The 24,756-nt window shown below is 36.7% G+C and overlaps 1 protein-coding gene across 3 annotated transcripts in view; it reads right to left on the bottom strand.

Annotated features, from left to right (window-relative positions):
* CEP70 (centrosomal protein 70) overlaps positions 1-24,756 on the bottom strand; it is an 80,407-nt gene that overhangs the window by 40,883 nt on the left and 14,768 nt on the right. For all 3 annotated transcript variants that reach the window (XM_059921906.1, XM_059921908.1, XM_059921907.1), the window contains exons 3-7: positions 12,885-13,010; positions 10,228-10,318; positions 9,985-10,108; positions 9,471-9,651; positions 3,297-3,466 (exon numbers count right to left, since the gene is read on the bottom strand). In XM_059921906.1, coding sequence (XP_059777889.1) covers positions 3,297-3,466; positions 9,471-9,651; positions 9,985-10,108; positions 10,228-10,318; positions 12,885-13,010 — 692 coding nt within the window. The remainder of the gene's footprint in view (positions 1-3,296; positions 3,467-9,470; positions 9,652-9,984; positions 10,109-10,227; positions 10,319-12,884; positions 13,011-24,756) is intronic.

Here is a 24,756-nt window from a genome sequence, read left to right as displayed (position 1 = left end):
AACTCTTCAGCCTGGAGTTGAAGCCCCTCAAAGTTTTAGCACACCTTTCCTTCCATACTGTCTCCTAAGATACCATCACCTTGTGCACCCTATGCTCCAGACCTCTCGGACTACCTGGACTACTTGCCACTCCCAAATACATTTTGTTTCCCAGCCACCATATTTCTCTAACTAGAATACCCTTTTCCTCATTAACGTCTATTAAAATTCTACAGTTCCTCGTGGACATGCACTAGAACACAGCAGGGAATGACACGGAGTCTTTGGCATCATTGAGCTTACAGCATCGTGGGGAATACAGATGCCAGAACAAATTAATACAAGTGTAATGAGAATTACAACACACAAAATTCAAACTACCTATCAACTGCTCCCTTTAAGGAACATGATATGTCTTCCATCGGCAAATAAATTTTAAAGCATTCCTCTAGGACTTCAACACACCTCAGGAGAATTGTTCCTGGGTATTTCATATTTACTGAGTATGACTGTGTATGGAATTTTCCTCCCATTACATTTTCTGACAGGTTATTATTGGTATAAAACAAAAGCTATTGATTTTTATAGATTTATTTTGTAAACTGGACACCTTATTAAACTCTTTTATTGTGTTTAAAAAAAAATTCTACAGTTCCTAATAATCTAGTTTACAAGTCACCTCCTTCATGAAGTCTTTCTGGTCATCCCCATCTTCTTCCTCAGTGGAAACTAAGCTCTCCTTATGCCACGCCCAGTTAGTATCCTGTTGGCCTTACCATTACAGCACATACCAATGTGCCTTTTATTTTACTTACCTGAGTATGTGTCTATCTACCCAACAAGCTATCAGGTCCATAAATGCAGCAAACATGGCTTTACTCATCTGTGTATGTCCTATATTGTTTTGTCCAAAGCCTTTGTAACTTTTGACAATAGCTGTAGTGGCTACAACTGATGCATTTTTATATAAGGGTTAATTCACAATTTTTAAGTTCTGTGCTCAAACTGAAAATTTGTTTTATTAAAAACCAAATAAAGTGGAGAATCTCTAGGCCATCAGATAAATTCACACCTGAATTAGCTTGACTTCATCTGGTACTTGGTAAGTTTTCTCAATGCTTCTCTCCCTTTTTCTTGCCCTCTCACTCACTCAAATTGCTTGTTATTTGTTTTTGTTTTCATTCCTCTTCCTCCATCTCTCTTCCTACTTTATTCTCCCACTGTAATTATCTCTCTCCTTTTTGTTCTTCCTTACTCCTATTTTCCTTTCTTTGCTTTTCCATTTATTCACACCTACCTCCAACTACATTTTGTTATTTAAATTATTTATTATTTATATTCTTATCCTAGTTCGTCCTTCAAAAGGATAAAAACTGTATATATATGTGTACATGTATATGTGTGCATTATCTCTCAAATAATTATTGAAACAATCTATAGTTTCAACTTGTTTTTAACTTATATGTGACTTCATTTATTTTTATAGTATAAAACAGACATACCTAATTAGTAAAAATCCCCAATCCTACTATGTAAACACATAAGACTAGTTAAAATGTAACTAGTTTATACTATTAAGTGAAAAGAACAAGGTGCTATCTTTTATAGAAAGAAAAAAGAAATATGAATATAATATCCATACTGTTTGTATTTGCTAAAAATAACACTAAAAAATTATCTATAGGAAGAAGTAAGGAATAGGGTTAAGGGGACGGGAATGAAAACAAAACCTCTCCAAATATAAATAATTACAGTTTTGACTTTATAATTGTATAAACGTCTTACATATTCAAAAGTAAATAAATTTAAAAAGCCAGCCCTAAAAACTGAAAACAAACTGAAACAAGTAAACCTAACTGTATATTAATTTGGTGCCACAAACACACAGAAAAGAAATATTTCAAGATATTTTAGAACACTATATTTTGACTGTACCCATAGTGGAATATATTATTATTAATGTCAAAGATAATTGCAAAGAAATTTAAATTTCATTCAGTTGGCTTATTGTTAGTAGCAATTCTGGTATTATTATTTTGAAACTATTTTTATATATTATAGGATAAGGCCAATAAATAATTATATTATTCTTAGGAATAAGGATTTTCAGTGTAAAAGAAAACCGTTACAAATGTAAAATCAGAGTTTAAATAAAAACCCAGTAGTGTTAACTTCAGTTAGAAATTTTTCTCAGAAATATATATAGTTCCTAGTACTTGCCACTAAAAAGCCCTAAAATCAATAACATAAGATAAGCAACCTAAACACTCAAACTGTGGTCTCTAAAAACCATTCCTGACTAAAAGGAACCAGAGCTCTTTTGAGAAATGTCTAATTAATTCATTTTAAATGAGTTAATTTTAAATGTTTAGTGTTAGTTTTAACAAATACCTAACTCCATTCCTCAAAAGAGCTCCTAGGGCAGAAAAATGTACAGGATGTATCTTCTGCCTAAAAGTAAGAAATCTAACAAAGATTAATAGAGTTGGTCAAAGGGATATAATACCAACATGAAAAAGACCCCACCGGCCAAAGACAAGATAATTTGATCATTAAAACCCCACGAGTTAATAACAACCTTTGAAAAAAGAGAGATAGGCACAAACAAAAAATCTTACTGCTTATCATTGGAGATCATTAGGGCAACAACTGTTTACTCTAAAAAATTAGAATTAAAATGAAAGAACTAAGCATTGTGCTTCCCTGTAACAAACCATATAGGGCAACCAAATAGCCCCTACTCAAAAGGAAAGGTTCTTTTTTTTAATGGAAGACTTCCGGGAAAAAAAGAAAAAGAAAAAAAAGGGATAGCAGAATTGAAAATAAGATCATCAATGGGGGAAACCATTAGATGAAAGGACGATGAGAAATTTTACAGTGCAAGGATCAGATTGTTATTATTTAAACCCCTGAACAATCTAAGCATCCCTGAGAGTAGGTCAACTAGATATTATGTGCCTCCTGATATGTTATAATTAGAAGCATAAATTACCACTTACGAAGTATTTCACCAAAAATACTTGCATCTGAATTTAGCTCTAACTTCCAGTTTAGAGCAAATATAGGAGATAGAAGAATAAATTAAATGACATAATAAGGAAGCAAACAGACAAATCTAGCATGTACTCCAGGACAACTGACCATTTTCTTCAAAAAGTTAATGACATTTAAAACAAACCAACAAACCAACAAACAGCAGAGAAGAGGGAGAGGAATACTTAACCAGTTTAAAAGAGATATAACCACACCCAAGATGAAATCTGTTTTTAAAAAAATGATGACTCTAGCTACATATCAATTTACGTAGCAAACATTACTGTCTATCCAAGATGGTATGAGGAACTCTCTTGCAGAGGTAGGAGAACACTCTGTTTCGAGTGATGATGCGCTCTTCGTCCTCCTTTGTTAATGTATAGATATCCTTCTGCAAAGAAGCCATAGTCTCTTGTTGCTCCATTTGTTTTTTCTCATAATGCTCACATTTTGCCTGTAAGAAATTTTTCAAAAAATATAATTATGATATATACATCTAGGACATGCTGTCCTAACAATATTGTACACAAAGCTATCCTCACAATTTCTATCAGGCAGCTTCATTCAAGAACTTCAGTACTGAGCCTGTTTTTAAATGGGTGCAAGCTCCAGAAACACTGATATGTCATAAATGCAAAAACTATAACAAGTAAAATCAGTGTAAAATGGGGAAAATATAGTTTATAATTGCATGCATTCAAGGTTTCATAATGAGTAAAAGAACTCAATCTCCATAAAACTGATATAATTTTATATATATATGTTTAGATGAAAATAATAATCAGGAAGAGACCAATATTAAGGATGTCAAAAAGAACCAAGAATTAAAATTAATATTCTTAAGTGATCAATGATAATTCAGGATTTCAGATGGTTTAATCAACTTAGGCATTCATGTAATGTGGTAGACTGCAAACTCAGAGAAACCAGGAATTTGTTCAGAAATAATATGTACCCCAAGATTTATACAAGGGAATGTAAATCTTGAACACTCTCTTGCCTTCAGTGAAATATCACTGGCCTGGTTTTCCATTATTCGATAGTGTCTATCCCTCAGTGTCCTTAGAAAGCTCATAATCAACAGTACCATCACCGTTATTATTAATACACTTTTTATAAAGCTCAGTGAGAAACCCTATCCCCATCTGGCCTGCACAATACTAAGACACACCACTTTCAGAAGACAATGCCATATCTAAGCACATGTTCACCTGCCCATAGGGTCAAGTTTGCACAGACTTAAGAGACCCTCAGGGGAAAAAGGAGACCCAGCTTCTGGTACCATACCTTCTGTCAGTAACCACCAGCTATACCCAGAATTTACCCTCTGCCTCAGCCCCACCTTGGAAGCCAGGCAGGAGCTCTACAGCCAAGTGACTTGGGTCCCAATTCCACCTCTATAAATTAGCCATGAAACTAGAATGATTGAATTTTTCAAGGTTGCAGGGTGTAAAAGCAAGATACAAGAATCAACTGTATCTCTCCTAAGACATTTTATGAGGTTAGTGTTACCCTAATACCAAAACCAGACAACACACAAAAAAAGAGAACCACAAACCAGTATCTCTTAAACAATGATGCAAAATTTCAACGAAATACTAGCAAACCAAACTCAGCAGCATATTAAAAGGATGATACACCATGACCAAGTGGGATTTATTCCTGGAATGCAAGAAAGGGTTTTTCATATGTTGAACCAATGTAATAGACTACATTAACAGAATAAAAGGAAAAAAAAAACATGATCATCTCAATTGATGGGGTCTGTGTGCTGCAACTACTGAGCCTGTGTGCTGCAACAACTGAAGCCCGCGTGCCTAGAGCCCGTGCTCCACAACAAGAGAAGCCACTGCAATGAGAAGCCCGCGCACCGCAACGAAGAGTAGCCCCTGCTCGCCGCAACTAGAGAAAGCCTGCGCACAGCCACAAGGACCCAACACAGCTAATAAATAAATAAATAACAAAACGACAAAAACACAAAACAAAACAAAAAAACCCAAATTGCCTAAAGGCTTGGGCCTGTGAGATAATACCCAAAGACCCATAGGAATAAAAGATTATCTCTGTTCCACTGATGTTATGTACGTAGTTTCCAAAAGACAAAAGTGGGACTATAAATCTGCCACACAGCAGAGTCACTGAACTCCCAGTTCCCTGACAGATACAGATAAAGGCCTGACACACATTCCTAAGTTATTTTTGCAGGAAGCAGACCCCCGCCAGAGGAAAACTGCTGACTGCAAGCATGTAGACACCAGACTGGTTGAAACTAGAAGGTTGATGATACCTGAAACTTCACCTTGATGCCAACCAGTGCAAGAATTGAGCACAAGCTGATCAGGCACTCTGCGGCCCCCTCCCTCACCCGGCCTTTAAAACCCTTTCCCTGAAAGTCCTCAAGGAGTTGGCACTCTTTTCCACCTTCTCTCTTGTGCGCAAGCTATCCTTTCAATAAAAAGCTTTGCTTGCCTAAGAATCTTGAGGGAGCGATATTCATTTCTACGGTATTGCTGTCCAAGAATCTGGAGAGGGCGCAGTAACAATTTTAACAGCCCATGCCATCCTTCCTATATCTCTTTCCTCCCTACCTAGATATCAGTTACTTATAAGGCAGTCATGTATTAAGAATATCTTGCTGACTTTAATATACATTAGATCTATTTTTTCATTTGGCCCTAAAAACCACTCAAGTTTCATGGCTCCCTGTGTATTTTAGAAACCTAAAGTCAATAGAGGAATCCAACACAAAGTTAAAAAAAAAAAAATTGAAGCTAAAGAACTTGTGGAGAAGTGTAAAAAAGAGCTTGGTGGCTTTACACCAGATGGTTTGGATAATACATAATAATTAGGGCACAGAGTATAGAGCTAAATTTTTTTCCTGCTTTTTAAAAGTTTAAATAATAACAGGAAAGAAGTATATTGTGCTATTTCAACTGTCAGCAGTAAATAAAGGTATGGAGAGAAAATAAAAATAAATATGGAATTGAAATATACAACAATAATATAAGTTGGAGAATGTTAAAAATTGTTTTATGATTGTTACAATGTCATGGAATAAGGTAAATAATACAAAGTAAAATTACATTTTGAGAAGTCAAGAGTGCATATTTTAATCTTTGAGGTAACCACTAAAAGAATAGTAAAAATCAGTTTCCTGATCCATATACTCTCTATGAAGAAAGAAGAGGGAGAACTACCTGATACTGTTCACGTTGACTTAAAACTGAAATTATCTGCTTAGATCTTTAGAGGACCCAAAAGTTTATCAAACTTTATCCACAGAAGCTAAGTACAGAAAAAGGGAAACTGTACTGAAGAGCATAGAAACTGCAAATACAATGTTTTCTTTTAGTTTCTGCATTTCCCCAGCAATCTCTCAACAGCAATCTTTCAAAATATTATTGTCAAACATCTGTTAATTTCCTAGATCTCTTTGCCACATACACACAAAATCAATGTTTCCTTTCTCTCAACTGCAAAATATGCAGCACTAAACCATTCTAAAATTGGAAACAAGCATATGCCAAAAAAAGAAAAATGTGCCTCAAACTGTGAAATAATTGTTCTCCAGGAGCACTTCCATCTTCCCCAAGAAAGTACAGATTAACTAGTACAGTACAGAATATATGACTAGTCTGTAATAGAATTGGACAATCAGGCAACATTGAGGGGCAGCAGTTCCTTGGGTTTGCCAATTTCTGTTACATTCTATTAAAAGTACCCTTTAGGTACTTAAACGGCAAACAAGCAAGCAACTAATTTCAATTGATCAAATTAGCATAGACACCCTACCCCAACACCAGGTTTTCACACCCCAATCCTGTCCCCCATGGCAGACTGGAACATGAGACCTCCTCTGTACCAATTTATAAGCTACATAACAAATCTCTGGGACCTGAAACAAAAAGTTAATGGCCCATAATTCATTTAAAACAGATGAACTACTTAACAGAAAATACATGCCACTCCAAGTCACTTCTTACCAATGAATCCTCAAGCATCTATTCTTTCAACTGCCTAAAACCCTGGTACATTCATAAGTCTTATATTTTAATAATTTGACTTTGTGATTTTTTTATAGATCAACCTCTCTGCAAAAAAAATAGGCATCGTCCTTAAAAAAAAAAAAACAACAAAAAACAACAAAAAACAACACTGCTCTTCCCTGCCCTCATCTCCCTCTATCAGTACCACCTGATGGCTGCTTTCTCACATCAGTAAGTTAATGAGTTAAAGAGCTTCAGGTTTCCGCATGTCCTATATCTGAGAGCAAGGTCAAAATCAAATGCATACAGAAATATTTCCAAAATCCCCCTCCCTGTAGAGAGAGTTTAGAATGTACCGTTGATGAGGAAAGCAACCTAACAAAGCAAACCTAAAAATGTAAAGTTCTAACAGTAAAAGATTTTGTTGACTGATGAATAACAGAAACAGACTTGGCCATCAAAGAATGACAGTGTCTTCTCCAGAACGATGATCAATACCAGCAGGTAGAGCACTGTCCGCCCCAAGCTGGCAGCCTAAATGAGGGCAGAACACCAACTGCCTGCGGCCTCATACCAGAACTTCTTATATCTCTGGCTGATTCTCTCTGGCTCCTGAAATTTATATTAACTCATCAGATGCTTCCAATTCTGCCAGTATAAACTGAGGGGACATCCAGACCCTGCCTGAGGAGTAGTGGTCCCTTTTAGGCAGCCTGAACTGCCTGTGTGCAATAGGTACATATAGTGTTGTGCCGACAAAAAGCATTTATAATGATATAATGTTCCTAAGTATCTGTAACGTCTCATAAAACTAAATATTGGTTATCACTACAAAAGATTTATTTCGTTTAATCATAATAAACACCAGAGGTTTGAAATAAGAGGTTTTTTAAACTAGGAAATTAAGTATTCAATGTTATAACACTGTTATTTCAATAAAAAGTAATAAAACAACTTAAAATCACAAAGTATGTTCCATATAAATGTTATGTAAATTTAACTCAATAATTCAAGTATTTATTGAGCATCTACAACTAATAATAAAGCAGACACTTTCTTAGCCCTAAACAAAATAGACAAAAATATTTGCCCTCATGGAGCTTACATTCTAACACAGAGAGATATATAAACAAAACAACGTGTATATAGTATATTAGCATGTTAGATGGTGCTAAGAACTATGGATAAAACAAAGCACGGAAGGCAATATGATATGTGGGGGACAGGATTGCCAACTGTAAGCAAAGTAGTCAAAAAAGGAATCCCTGAGAGATGGTGATGTGACACTTGAGTAAGGAGACAGAAAACAAACCATTCAGCTATCTTTAAAAAAGCATGCATGGGGCTTCCCTGGTGGCGCAGTGGTTGGGAGTCCGCCTGCCAATGCAGGGGATACGGGTTCGAGCCCTGGTCTGGGAGGATCCCACATGCCGCAAAGCAACTGGGCCCGTGAGCCACAGCTACTGAGCCTGCGCGCCTGGAGCCTGTGCTCCGCGGCAAGAGAGGCCGCGATAGTGGGGGGCCCGCGCACCGCGATGAAGAGTGGCCCCCGCTCGCCGCAACTGGAGAAGGCCCTCGCGCGGAAACGAAGATCCAACACAGCCAAAAGTAAATAAATAGATAAATAAATAAATTTAAAATTACCTTTCTAAAAAAAAAAAAAAAAAAAAAAAAGCATGCATGGCAGAGGGAAAAGGAAGAACAAAATGTACAAAATCCCTGAGGTGAGAATGGTCAAGGAAAATTTCAAAGAAAAGCAAGAGTATCATTGTGGCTGGAGCAGAATATGAGAGAGGTATAGTAGATGAAGTCAGAAGGTAACACAGGGCCAGATCATGTAAGGCCATGGTAAGAGTTTTGGATTTTCCTCTTAAAAAAAGAAAAAGGAAAGTCATTGGAGTGTTTTGAGCTACTATGTTGAGAGCACATTGAAAAAGGCAAGGGTGGGAGCAGGGAAACCAAGAGAGAAGCAGGCAAGAAATGAAGGTGACTTGGATCAGAATGGAGACTAAAAGAAGAAAGTTTGGGGAGGAAATTCAGGAACTCAGTTTTGGACATGTAAACAAGTTCTAGATGTCTATTAGACATCCAGTAGAGATATCAAGTAGGGTGTAGGACGTGAGTCTGAAATTAAGGGAAGAGGTGTGTGCTATGGATTTAAAAGTACTGTGAATTAGACTGAGCATCACCAAGGGAGTTAGAATTTATAGGAAAGAGAAAAGTCTGGGGAATCCAACACTAAGAGGTTAGGAAGATGAGAAGAATCAGGAAAGGAGCTGAAAAATAACCAGTGGGGTTGAGGAAAACCAGAAGAGAGGATGTTCTGGAAACGAAGCAAATAAAGTATTTCAAGGCAACGACAATGATAGGTCAAGTAAGACAAGGACCACTGAATTAAGCAACATGGAAGTCACCTGTAACCCTGACAAGCTGTCTTAATACTATCATGTAAGAAAATGTTTAGCTCAGTACCTGTAAAACTTTATGCTCCTTTTGAAGTTCTTTTATTTTATTCTGTTGCTGGCAAACCCTATTTAGGGATTCATCCTCCATTTCACCAATTTTGGATTTCACACTCTCCATAATTTGTTCCAAGTCATTAGCTCGTTGCTCCTGATCTGCTGCTCGGCTTTGTTGTAGCTGAAGTTCATTTCTAATAACAGACACACAATTCCTTCCCTTAGTAATAAAAATAAAACATATCAACAAACATATCCACCTAACAACACAATGAGTTTCTAAAATTTCTTTGCAGTCTTAAAATTTCTATCCTATAACACAAACCAACTGAAGAAATATAGGATACCATTACATATCTAAGCTAAGCTATTACCAAAAGATTTACCTACTAAAAGCATTTTTAATTTAATATTTAATCAAAATGGAAAATTAAATTTCAAGATTTTTTTCAAGGGAGTTATTTTTAGAATGCATACCACTTGTACACAAACAATTCAAAAGAGATCTTTTTTTTCCATTTTCTTACTTAAGCTGCTTATTAGTTTCTATGAGCTCCCGGATCATGTTCTGTTGACGTGATGTTTCTTCCATCAAAGTTTTTAAATTCTCCCTCATCCTTTGTGATGATTGTTTGTCAAAAATGATGAGATCTACATTTTTTGAAATGTAATACACATAGTAAAAATAAAGGAAAAAAATTTAACATCAAAAATTTTTTAACAGAAAAAGAACATTTTTATCTTAAGAAGCAAGAATAGGACCTGATTACCTTTCATATCTGTTCTTTTGACTAGAGATAAAGGTTTTAAGCCATGCATCAGCAACAGCACGTTTATGCTTTCCCATTCTGCTTCTTCCAGCTACAATTACGAGGGAGAAAAGGATCAACTTTAAGACATAAGGTGAAGAAATACCCTTGTATATAATTACCTTTGTTTCCAGAATAACAGACTTCTCCAAAAGCTTTAATAGGAATTTTTATACACATATAATGATTAAAATTAAAACAAATTTGTTTCTGACAAAATTAAGAGACTAAAAAGGATGCAAATAAGCACAGATAATTACATAATTCCAGAATACTCACATATAGGCCTTCATGGATAAATTAAATAAAAATAAAAAACCTTGTAATTTCAGTGAAACAAACAGAACTTAGGTTTTTTGTTTTTTTAAAGTCTTTATTGAATTTGTTACAATATTGTTTCTGTTTTATGTTTTGGTTTTTTGGCCAGGAGGCATGCGGGTTCTTAGCTCCCCAACCAGGGATCGAACCCAGCCCCCCTGCATTGGAAGGCCAAGTCTTAACCACTGGACCACCAGTGAAGTCCCGCCCTTAGGTTTTTTATTTAACTGAACCAGACCAGGCCCCAATCAAAATAAAAAGCTGCAAATTAGGTTATATTAATTGAAGAGTAAAGAAAGGTTGAGTCACTAAGAAACAAGTGTTACTTTAACCATGACTAGGGTCACAACAAAATCAAAACATATCTGACTTGACAGAGCCAGTAATTTAGATAGAACTTGTCTATTATACAAGGAACTATGAAAAGGAGTCTGCCCATCCAGGTAACTGATTCTAGTAGAATCATTCTGAAAGACACTCAAGTTTTGTATTGCTGATTCTAAATATGTATTTACACCATAAACCTGAGAGGGTAACTCTCACTCTCTAGATTAAAAAAGAATAAAAACTAAAATAAATAAAAACCTAACAATGGGAAGAAAAATAAGAACATAAAATACAGATAAGAACAGAAATGGAGATTTTTTTAAATGACACATTTAAATCCATGATATTAACAGTTTTATAACGGGCTCTTAATTTAAGTACAATGATCAATTTTGAAATCACTGTGTGAGGTACTTTGCGTTCTTTTTAAAATACCTTAAGTACCTTACTTATTTGTGAAAATATAATTTGAGTGAATTTTCAATCTATTTAAATGCTTGAAAAAATATACTTTATACATTTTCATTAGTGTAGAGTATGTAAATATCATAATAACTTTAAGATTAATAATTTAGACAATTTTTCCCCTCTCACCCTCCTAGACAATTTTTAAAAGTATTCTCCACATCCAAATGCCCCTCAGACATTAAAAAATCTACCAAGATAGATAAGCAACAAGGATACACCATATAGCTAGAGAATTATAACCATTATCTTATAATATTTTTTAATGGAGTAAAATCTGATTCACTGTGTTATACACCTGAGACTAATATAGTACTGTAAATCAACTATACTTCAATTAAAAAAAAATCTATCACGACAAAAAACAAATTATTATGATGGCTCTCTGATAGCACTATGACTCACAGTGCCAAACAAATCTTTCCTTTTGACTGCCGACTTTCTTCCCTTTCTTTATTCTTTCTATAACTCTCCTCCCTCCCACAACCTTTTCCCTTATTTATGTCTTCTGGTCACAAAGATTAACGACACAGAACTAAAATTATTGCTAATATCTGTTTTAGGAGCCAAACGCTCTGTGTGGGTATAGAAGTGGATGCCTACTATGACTCATAAAAACAAAATGCTCTATAAATAACAATGTCACACATTTTGAATGACCCAATTACACATATCGTTCCCTGATAGCTCTTTTAAGAGAAAGAAAAACATAACTGTTTGCAAATTCTGAAAATAGTTGAGAATGGTATTTTCCAAAGTATGTGCTGCAGAACACCAGTCTAATGAAATATTCATCAGATTAGTGTTAAATAAGTAGGAAATACTGTATACTAAAGCCTCTTTTTGGAGACTGATAGTACAATAAGTCCCCTACATACGAGTTCTGTTCCGAGAGCGTGTTCGTAAGTCCAATTTGTTCTTAAGTCCAACAAAGTTAGCCTAGGTACCTAGGTACCCAACTAACACAATTGGCTATACAGCACTGTACTGTAATAAGTTTCTAATACTTTTCACACAAATAATACATAAAAAACAAACAAACACAACATTTTTAATCCTACAGTACACTACCTTGCAAAGTACAGTAGTACAGTACAACAGCTGGCATACAGGGGCTGGTATCACGTGAACGGGCAGGAAGAGTTACTGACTGGAGGAGGGAGAGGAGGTGGGAGATGGTAGAGCTGAAGGATCGTCAGCAATAGGAGACGGAGGGCAAGCTGCAATTTCACTCACGCCCGACATTGATGGCACAGGTTCTGGTTCCTTGCTGGAACCAGATGCACGTTCACATCTTTGAAAGTTAGCAACTTGAAGGTTCATATGTAGGGGACTTATTGTATTGTGAAGTCTTAGAATAACGGTATCACTTAATAGTCTTTAACCCATCATCTCCCAAAATGATTTTACTAAAGCAGCCTTTGAGAGTAAGATTTTTCACATTTGCAGATGTGGTATTCTTTGACATATATTTTGACAAACACTGGCTTCAAATATTTTAGGTTTACCTGTTTTTCAGTCATGAGTCTGTATGATGATTTGCTGGACTCCTGGGCTTTAGGGGCTGCTGTAGATACAATTTTCTTTGTAGAGTCAAAGGAAGTAGAGGTTGGCAATAAAAAATTGTGAGTTGCCTAAATTAAGAAAAAAGTACAACAGGTGTTAAAGGAAATTACATCTAAAAGAACCTACTACTCTTAGGCAATTTAAGTATTCCTGTGTCAAAACTTTTATGACTTCTAAGAAAACTGATTTTAAGAATTTTATAATGTTCTCCTCCAGAAATAAAGCATTATGGGGTTTTACATACATACACACAAAGAAAACTATTTGTTTTAACTAGATAATGTGAAAAGCAAGTGATGTTAATAAATAAATTGATGTTTTTTGGAAGCTGCTTCCCAAAAAAACTAAAAGAACTGTGTCTGACCCAAAGTTATAGGCCAGTCTAACAATTCACTGGACTAACTCGAAGGGTAAATGATGTGTCACATTCTTAGGTGGTCTTTATTTATTAAGTAGCTAAGAAGCTAGCAACAAAGGATTCTGTATGGCACACACAAAGGTTTATATTAAGTTGACCCTCCCATCACTTGCTCTTGTTGTCTAAGACTGTGCCACTCTGTAGGAAAATATTTCCTTGGATTTTTTGATATCTAATTGCTCCTTTGCAGAGGCACAATCACACACACACATTCATTAGCATCATGGAATCTCAGAGCTTGAGAGAACCTCGGAAATTGTTTAATCCAAAATCTCTAGCTGCCCAGAGCTGGCAAGAGAGAGTGTTGGGAGAATTGTATGAATATATCAGATGCTAAAACCACCTGAGACCCAGAGAGGTAAAATGATCTTCCCAGGATTCCTTAGAAGTAAGTCTCCCCGCTGCTAGTTCAGTACTTCTTGCAAAGCACCATTCTGTCCTTCTGTATCTGCTTCAGGTAGTGAAATCCAACTCAACAATTTACTAGCCACCAATAATTCATTTTCAGCTAAACCTAGTAACACGTTACAAATTCTCACATTCTGCCATTTTTGCTGCTTGACATCACAGAGTACTCTCTCCCCTTTAAATTCTGGGCTCCAACAACTAAGTCACCCACTATGTTCATCCCCCCACGTTTATTTTAAATAAAGATACTTTTCAAAAATATCAGCCAACTTCAACGGCTATCACCTTTCAGCTAGTTTTTAAACTTTTCATTAGAGAAATTTTCAAAAATACACAAAAGTAGAGAAAGAGTACAATGAACCCAAGTACTCATTAATCCAGGTTCAATGATAACCAACATTCTTCCATACTTGTTTCATTTCTTCCTTACCCACTTATATTTCAGTATTCATCTCTAATAAATACAGACCCTTTTTAAACAGCCAACTTCAATACCACTGTCACACCCAATTATAGTAATAATCCCTTACTATCACTTAATATCTAGTCCATGTTCAATTCTCCCCCAAATGTCTTAAAAATGTCTTTTGGGGTTTTTTTTCAAGGAATGCATATAGCATTCCTAAATTTCTTTTAATCTGTAACAATCCCACTCGTCTCCCCCCACCCTCTTTTTTTTTAACCTGACATTTATTTGTTGAATAGGCCATTTGTCTTATAGAATTACTCACATTTCGGATTTGGCTTATTGTATTCTTATCATTTAACATATTTCTTCATCCCCTATGTTTCTTGTAAACTAGTTACATCTAAAGGCTTTACTAAATTCAGGTTCAGTATTTTTTGGCAAGAATATTTCAGAGGTGATGCTGTGTTCTTCCTACTGCATCACCATCAGGAGTCAGCCAGTTCTAAAGTGGGAAGAATACGTCTGTAGCAGACATAAGGGGAGTAAATATCAATGTAAGAGAATTCCCCAAGAGTGTGGAGCCACATATTCTGACAATCTCCCTAACAGCCACACCAGACTTCTTTCAAGTCTTCAAAGTGTCATCTCCCTCCAGGTTCTAGGCCTAGGCACTCTTATCCTCTTCACTTAGTTAACTCATACTTGACCTTCAGCTCTCGACTCATATTTCCTTCTTCAGGGAAATCTCCCCTGATCCCATGACTAGATCAGGTCCTCTTTTTATATGCTCTTCTAGCACTACAAAGAGTAAAGTATAAAGGTTTAGAGTTCAGAGTCAGGTGGCCTGAGTGACTAGCAGCTTAACCATTTATTAAACTGTGTGACATGGACAAACTCAACATCTTTGAGCCTTAATTTCTTCATCTGTAAAAGAGAAAACATAGTAATACCTATATCTCATAGGTTGAATTAAGTCAGACAACATATAGAAAGTATGGAGAACCTGAAACAGAAACTAATAGATAATTGGTGTCATTGCCATATATTAGTATGCTGAATGAAACAGATCTTACCTAATCTTACCACTGTATATTATCTTAGACTTCTTCTACAAATTACACAGCTTAATTACCTGTGTAATTTGTTTTATATGAATACGTCTAGATAAGACTAAATTCCATGAGGTAAGTAGCCTACTTTTTGGTAATAGTAGAGTGGGCAACTCTGCCTCCAAAGACAATGAAAAAAGCTGAATAAACTATGTTGAAGAAATGTCTTCTTCTTAAAAGCATTAAAGAACTAATAAGATAATGACGAATTATCAAGGGAAAAAAAATCAAGAAGATGAAAACTCACTTTTTCCCTGAAGGCATTTGCCAAATCCAAAGAAAAATCTGTGAAAATGAATGCTAAAATCAAAGTCACTCCCCCATTTAAAATTGTTACCTAGATGGGCTATAACTCTCAGAATAAGGGTAAACCACCTCTGAAACCTAGCTTCCTCTCCTCTGGGTCATTGTTATACGTCAAGAAGGTCCCACATTAATAGTGATTCCACTGATGTACCAATTTTCAAGAAGATGAATTGGTTCTTTATCTTCTGAAGATAATCCTGTTTTAAAAATCTAATATTAGTATGAGGCTGTGAATTTAAACATATTTTATACATTTCAGTTCACTGCAATTATTATTATTATTATTATTAATATTAAAATGGATTATAGACCTAAATGTAAGACCAGGTACCATAAAACTCTTAGAGGAAAACATAGGCATAACACTCTTTGACTTAAATTACAGCAATATCTTTTTCGATCCATCTCCTAGAGTAATGGAAATAAAAATAAAAATAAACAAATGGGACCTAATTAAACTCAATACCTTTTGCACAGCAAAGGAAGCCACAAACAAAATGAAAAGACAATCCACAAAATGGGAGAAAATATTCACAAACGATGCAACCAACAAGGAATTAGTCTCAAAAATTTACAAACAGCTCATGCGGCTCAACATCCAAAAAACAAACAACCCAGTCAAAAAATAGGCAGAAAACCTAAACAGACATTTCTCCAAAGAAGACATACAGGGACTTCCCTGGTGGCGCAGTGGTTGAGAGTCCGCCTGCCAATGCAGGGGACACGGGTTCAAGCCCGGGTCTGGGAAGATCCCACATGCCGTGGAGCAACTAAGCCCATGTGCCACCACTACTGAGCCTGCGCGTCACAACTGCTGAGCCCACGTGCCACAGTTACTGAAGCCTACGTACCTGGAGCCCATGCTCTGCAACGAGAGGCCACTGCAATGAGAAGTCTACACACAGCAATGAAGACTAGCCCCAGTTTGCTGCAACTAGAGAAAGCCCACGCGCAGCAACGAAGACCCAACGCAGCCAAAGATAGATAAATAATTTTTTTTTTAAAAGACATACAGATGGGCAAGAGGTACCTGAAAAGATGTCCAATATTGCTAACTATTAGAGAAATGCAAATCAAAACAATAACATACCACCTCACACCAGTCAAAATGGTCATCATCAAAAAATCTACAAACAATAAACGCTGGAGAGGGTGTGGAGAAAAGGGAACCCTCCTACACTGTTGGTGGGAATGTAAATTGATACAGCCACTGTGGAGAACAGTATGGAGCTTCCTTAAAAAACTAAAATATAGAGCTATCATATGATCCAGCATTCCCACTCCTGGGCATATATCTGCAGAAAAACACAGTTCGAAAAGATACATACACCCCAATGTTCAGTGCAGCACTGTTTACAATAGCCAAGACATGGAAGAAAATCTAAATGTCCATCAATAAAGAAGATGTGGCATATATAAAATGGAATATTACTCAGCCATTAAAAAGAATGAAATAATGCCACTTGCAGCAACATGGATGGACTTGGAGATTATCATACTAAGTGAAGTTAAGTCCAACAGAGAAAGACAAATATCATATGATACCACTTATATGTGGAATCTAAAAAAAAATGATACAAATGAACGTATCTGCAAAACAGAAAGAGACTCACGGACTTAGAGAACGAACTTATGGTTGGGGGGGCAGGGATAGATTGGGAGTTTGAGACTGACATAAACACACTGCTATGTTTAAAATAGATAACCAACAAGGACCTACTGTAAAAAAATTTTTTTAATCTAATATCAGTATGAGGTCATGAATTTAAACATATTTTATGGATTTCAGTTCACTATTATTATTATTATTATTATTATTAAAGCTTATGTGGTCTCATCTTTGGCTGGGGGAAGGCTATTCAAGCCTATCCTTTTGATATGACTCCACTAGTAGCTTCCTTGTTGTCTGATATCTTGAACCAGTTCCGCTCCAAATCTGAAATCATCCATTTCTTCAAGATCAGGAAGAGATGATTCTGGGAAGATGGCAGAGTAGGAAGCATCAGGAATGAGTCTCCCCAACTAGGAAAAAACTTCATTGGCAGAATCTGTCTCATGTTAACTATTTTGGAACTCTGAGTCTATTGAGGCTTGCAAATTCCACTGAAGGATTAAATGATGATTTGTGGTTAATTTCAGTCAATTTCACCTCTGGGCAGGGTAAAAGCCACCTATTCCCCACCCTCAGCTTTAAGGCAGGCAGCTGTGCACAATGTACCAGGAGCAGGTTATACCCAGTTTATGTGAGTCAGGGTGGGCAAAAAGGACCTTGTTCTCCAAATTCTGGGGTTCTGTGATCTGACTGATTGCTGCTTCTGATCTCAGAGGAGCAGACAAAGAGGCAAGGGTGTTACTGTACTTCCTCGCATTGTTATAAGCTCCTCTCAGGCTGGTTAAAGTGACTTACAGGGGATTTAAAGGACCATTGTCCTTTTCTTCTCTTCATTTTTCTCTTTTCCCCTTTTGGAAACCATACCTTCAAAAACTAGGACATTTAAAAGCAAATGCAGGGACTTCCCTGGTGGCGCAGTGGTTAAGAATCCACCTGCCAATGCAGGGGACACAGATTTGATCCCTGGCCTGGGGAGATCCCACATGCCGTGGAGCAACTAAGCCCATGCACCACAACTAATGAGCCTGCACTATAGAGCCCATAAGCCACAACTACTGAGCCCATGCACCACAACTACTGAAGCCAGCGTGCCTTAGAGCCCCCACGCCACAACTACTAAGCCCACATGCTGCAAATGCTGAAACCCATGCGCGTAGAGCCCGTGCTCCGCAACAGAAGCCACCACAAATGAGAAGCCCACACACTGCAACGAAGAGTAGGCCCCACTCGCCGCAACTAGAGAAACCACACATGCAGCAACGAAGACCCAATGCAGACAAAATTTTTAAAATAATAATTAAAAAAAATAAAAGTAAATGCACATATGGGAAATTAGAAAGTCACTGCACATGCCCAAGAAAGGTGCAGGCTAAAAAAAGACCTTAAGTTTATACCTCAGGCTGATCCTCAGCACAGAGACAGCCATGACAATTTAAAACAAACAAACAAACAAAAACAAAACCCAGAAAACCTTGGTGAAGGAAGAGAATCTTATTTCCAGACATACCAAATTATTAGATTGAAATGTTCAGTTTTCAACAAAAAATAAGGGATACAAAGAATCGGGAAACTATGGCCCATTTAAAGGAAAAAAACAAATCTACAGAAACTGTCCCTGAAAAAAAAGACCTGCTGGCAGAACTACTAGACAAAGATTTTAAAACCACCACCTTAAAAATATTCAAAGAACTAAAGAAAGATGTGGAGAAAAATTAAGAGAAAATATATGAACAAAACGGAAATATCAATAAAGAGATGGGAAACCTAAAAAGAAATCAAAAAAATTCTGGAGTTGAAAAGTACAATAACTGAAATGAAAAATTCACTAGAGGCATTCAAAGGCAATTTGAACAGGCAAAAGAAAGAATCAGTAAATGTGACAATAAGACAATAGAAATTATCGAGTCTAAGGAACAGAAAAAAAAGACTGAATAAAAGTGAACAGTGTGGGACTTCCCTGATGGTCCAGTGGTTAAGAATCCATCTTGCAGGGATTTCCCTGGTGGCACAGTGGTTAAGAATCCACCTGCTAATGCAGGGGACATGGGTTCAATCCCTGGTCTGGGAATATCCCACATACCACGGAGCAACTAAGCCCGTGCACCACAACTACTGAGCCCAAGTGCTGCAACAACTGAAGCCCACTGGCCTAGAGCCTGTGCTCTGCAACAAGAGGCCACTGCAATGAGAAGCCCGTGCAACACAACAAAGAGTAGCCACCACATGCCGCAACTAGAGAAAGCCCGCGTGCAGCAACAAAGACCCAATGCAGCCAAAAAATAAATAAAATTTTTTTTTAATTAAAAAAAAAAAAGAATCCATCTTGCAATGCAGGGGACGCTGGTTCTATCCCTGGTCAGGGAACTAAGATCCTACATGCTGCAGGGCAACTAAGCCTGCGCGCCGCAACTAGAGAGCCAAAGTGCCGCAACTACAGAGCCCACGTGCTTTGGAGCCTGCGCACCACAACTAGAGAGAAGCCCAAATGCCGCAAGCCTGCATACTGCAAAGAAGAGCCCGCACACTGCAACAAAAGATCCCACATGCCACAACTAAGACCCGACACAGCCAAATAAATAAATATTTTTTTTAAAAAGTGAACAGTGCCTAAAGGACCTGTGAGACACCATCAAGCAGGCCAACATACAAACTGTGGGAGTCCCAGGAGAAAAGGGAGGGAAAGTGGCAGAGAGAATATTTAAAGAAATGATGGCTGAAAACTTCCCAAATTTGTTGAAAAATACAAATATATATATTCAAGAAGGTCAACAAACTCCAAGAAAGGTAAACTCAGACAGACCTACACCAGCAAGTATTATAATCAAACTTTTGAAAGACACAAAGAGAGAATCCTGAAAGCAGCAAGGGAGAAGTGACATATCACATACAAGGAATCATCAATAAGATTACCAGCATATTTCTCAACAGAAACTTTGGAGTCCAGAAGGTAGTGAGATGATACATTCAAAGTGCTGAAAGAAAGAAAATTGTCGATCAAGAATCCCATATCTGGCAAAACTGTCCTTCAAAAGAGAGAACAAAATTAAGACATTCTCAGATAAACAAAAGCTGAAGGAGTTCGTTACCATTAGACCTGCCCTACAAGAAATGGTAAAGGGAGTCCTGCAGGTTGAAATGAAAGGACACTAGACAGTAAATCAAAGCCATATGAAAAACTAAAGTTCTCAGTAAAAGTAAATGGCATGGTAAATACATGGGCAATTATAAAAGCTACTATTATTATGACAAAGACGTGTAGCTCCACTTTTTGTTTTCTACATGATTTAACACATTACTGACCAGGGGATTTTTGCAGAAACTAACGCCTGTGGCCATCAATTTGTTATGTAAGTGAATACTGAAACACCCATGTTTGAGTAAATATCAACAACTATTTTTGCACTTAATGTATTTATTTGAAACTTTGTACATGTCTCACTAAAGCATTCTATTATTTCATTAGAGTGTGGCAGGGAGTATAGGAGGCACCTCTGTGCAGGGGAACAGAACATCTATTACAAATACACCATGTTTCACTGCACTTTCCCCTGGAAGAGCAGACTCTACACTTTCTGGCAGTATTTTTTTTTTAGTCCTGTGGGGATTATTTCCTCTACGATATGTTCTTTCATTTTACCTGAGAGTTGACAAGGTGGATCTTTGTGTGGGGGCTCTTTTAGAAATGCCACAAGAAGGACCAGGTGCAGGACTAACACTACATTCACCAGAAGGGTCAGTTACCCATTCTCTAGTTACTGCTAACAAAAACTGCTTGTGAGTAATTTTATTCTGTGCCTTAAGGCTACAATAAATTTTAAATGCATTAAATAAACTGCAATTACTCAAATAGAAACCCACTTTCTTATACCAATTTTCCAGAGGATATTGAAGTTTGCCAGATATTGATTGGATCAATCAACTCCTTTCATACATTATACTCTAATACACAAGTAGGCTTAGTTATCTGATGGCCAGTCCTCCTGTCTTCCTTTCCTGTAGATGCTATGGAGGTGTCATGAATAGTTGTCACTATGCGGACTAGCTTCTTGTCTTTCCATATAAGAATCACTTCTCCCTTCTGTAAGAATGTCATTTCTCCCCTCTGTAGATTTTTACATTTCTCCTTTAATTTGTTTGGTAGACCACGATTCTCTCCTATGGTCCCACAAACTCTGGTTTTATTTTTCAACAATATTTCAGATGTGGACACACTGTTGTAATAATTGTCTTAGTAAATATGGTGCCATAAACCAAGATAAGGTGGTAGGACCCATAATATTGTTTCTTGCAGTTTCTTTCCTTCACCTGTGTAAATCTCAAGGTTGCATATAGATAACCGATTTCACTTTCACTAACCATCTTGACCAAAATTTCATATTTTGTAAGTTTTCTGGGATTATAGGTTTTGAATCTGAGCCGTCCTCTCCACTTTATGATTGCCTTATCAAGTGATAGCTCTTGTTTGGGTATTATAGATCGATTGAAATTTTGGTAGAAAATAATCCAAAAGAGGTTTAACTTTTGAAATTCTGTCTGCAGGAAGCGGAGTTTCTGAGTTATCGTTAAAGTGAAGAAATGTCATTATTTGTTCAAACCTTCTTCTCGTCATAATCTTTGGAAAAGTAGGTGTTTCAAGTAAGGGATCAATCAACCAATATTCTTTCCAGTGTGACTTTCTTATTTGTCCCACCAGAATTATTAATCCAAGAAACTTCTTCATGTCACTATCAGTTACATCAGTCCATTTTGAAGCCTTATCATACTTTTTATATGATTTTTCATTCTGTTGGTGATACAAGTTTGTCTGAGAAGTGACCAACTCGAAAAAGTAGTTACCAAAAATTAATTCTGTTATTTCACTAACACTTTGCGGGTTATTACACTCAATAGTTACACCTGGGCTTCCCTGGTGGTGCAGTGGTTGAGAATCTGCCTGCCAATGCAGGGGACACGGGTTCGAGCCCTGGTCTGTGAAAATCCCACATGCCGCGGAGCAACTAAGCCCGTGCGCCACAACTACTGAGCCTGCGCGTCTGGAGCCTGTGCTCCGCAACAAGAGAGGCCGCGATAGTGAGAGGCCCGCGCACCGCGATGAGGAGTGGCACCCGCTTGCCGCAACTAGAGAAAGCCCTCGCACAGAAACGAAGACCCAACACAGCCATAAATAAATAAATAAATAAATAAATTTTAAAAAATAAAATAAAAAATAAAAAATAAAAAAAAAAAAAAAAAAAAAAATAGTTACACCTGACACATCTGTTAAGTCTTCTAATTTTCGTGAAATGTTGTCTTCAATCCACTTTTCTGCAGAAGCAAAGGAGCATTCTCCAGAACCATGAGCTTCATTTTCACTTTCTGTATCAGAATCAATCACTAAGGTTTTTTGTTTTTTTGTTGGCCTAATATTCACATCGTCTAAATCAGAACTATACTCTGAAGAACTATCATCTTCTGAGACACTAGTATATACGTCACTTGGAAAATCAGAGACAGTATCTGCATAAATTCATTGAAAAGTTCTTCTTCACTCAAAATTTCATGATGCGTCATTTTTGAAAATTTTACCATAATAAACTTGCATTTATAATATACACAAGATTGGAACAAAAACCTAAAGGAGCAAAATGTGAATGATAATGACAATCATAAGTTGTATAAAGAAACTTTGATCAATTTTAAGTTCTAACAGCTTGGCACAGTGATGTTAATTTTATCACTCTCTAAAAACATATTGATACATCTCCAGTCAATAACATTTGGGTAACAAAAGACACATTAATAAGTCTCCAGTCAATAATGTGTTAAGAAACATAATTTTTTAAAAAACAATCACTAGTCTAAAAGCTAATATTATTGTAACTTTGGTATGTAATGTCACATCTCATTTTCCACCTAATTTAGGAGATTGGGTCTTCCCTTGTGGTGCAGTGGTTAAGAATCTGCCTGCCAATGCAGGGGACATGGGTTCGAGCCCTTGTCTGGGAAGATCTCACATGCCGCGGAGCAACTAAGCCCGTGCACCACAAATACTGAGCCTGCGCTCTAGAGCCTGTGAGCCACAATTACTGAAGCCCGCACACCTAGAGCCTGTGCTCCGCAACAAGAGAAGCCACCACAAGGAGAAGCCTGCGCACTGCAATGATGAGTAGCCCCCGCTCTTCGCAACTAGAGAAAGCCCGCATGCAGCAATGAAGATCCAATGCAGCCAAAAATAAAAATAAATAAAAAATAAATAAGAGACTAAATTCATTTAAAACAATTATTAATTTATGTTTTGGGGCACACATGTATAAAGATGTAATTGTGCAACATCGACAACTAAAAGAGGTGGGGGAGTGTTATAATTTGTAATGTTAAATGTAATCTCCATGGTAACTGCAAAGAAAACAGTGATAAAATATATAGAAAAGGAAATGAGAAAAGTGAAAAGAAAAACATTTCACTATAAAAAAATCAACTAAACACCAAAAGACAATAATACAGGAAATGAGAAAAAAAAAAGCCATAAGATATTATGAACAATAGCAAAATGACAGAAATAATCCCTACCTATGAGTAATCACTTTAAATGTAAATGGGTTAAACTCTTGACAGATTGGCAGAATGAATTTAAGAAATCCAACTACATGTGTCTAAAACAGGACCCACTTTAGATCCAGCAACACAAAGACGTTGAAAGTGAAAAGATGGTAGAAGATATTCTATGAAAATAATAACCAAGAGAAAGCAAGGGTGGCTATATTAGTATCAGACAAAATAGACTTTAAATCAAAAAAGGTTACTAGAGACAAAGTTAACATTACATATTAATAAAAGATTCAATACAGCAAGAATATATAACAGTTATAAACACTTATGCACTTAATAACAGATCACCAAAATATATGAAGTAAAAGTTGACAGAACTGAAGGAAGAAATAGTTCTACAATAGTAGTTGGAGACTTTAACACTCCATTCTCAATAATAGATAGAACAACCAGATAGAAGAAAAGTAATGAAACAGGAAAAAAGTAATGAAACAGGATGTGACACAGTAAACCAACCAGATCTAATAGATTTATAAAGAACACTCTGGGGAATTCCCTGGTGGTCCAGTGGTTGGACTCTGCACTTCCACTGCAGTGAGCACAGGTTTGATCCCTGGTCAGGGAACTAAGATCCCACAAGCTGCGTGGTGTGGCCAAAACAAAAACAAAAACACTCTACCCAACAACTACAGAATACACAGTCTTCCAAGTGCACATGGAACATTTTCCAGGATAGACTATATGTTAGGCCACAAATTAAGTCACCACAAACGGATGAAGTTAGAAATCAATAACATAAATAAAACAGAAACATCATAAATTTATGGAAATTAAACAACACATTTGTAAATAACCAATGGATGAAAGAAGAAATCACAAGAGAAATTAGAAAATACTTAAGCTATTAATGAAAATGAAAACAAAACTTACGGGACACAGTGAAAGCAGTGCTAAGGGGGAAATTTATAGCTATAAAAGTTTACATTAAAAAATGCGAAAGGGAGGGAGATTAACCAAGATGGCG

Source organism: Balaenoptera ricei, chromosome 4 (assembly GCF_028023285.1).
Source record: "Balaenoptera ricei isolate mBalRic1 chromosome 4, mBalRic1.hap2, whole genome shotgun sequence".
In the NCBI taxonomy this organism is placed as follows: Eukaryota; Metazoa; Chordata; class Mammalia; order Artiodactyla; family Balaenopteridae; genus Balaenoptera; species Balaenoptera ricei.
Note: the sequence above shows the minus strand (reverse complement) of the source record. Positions and strands in the feature narration are given on the sequence as shown.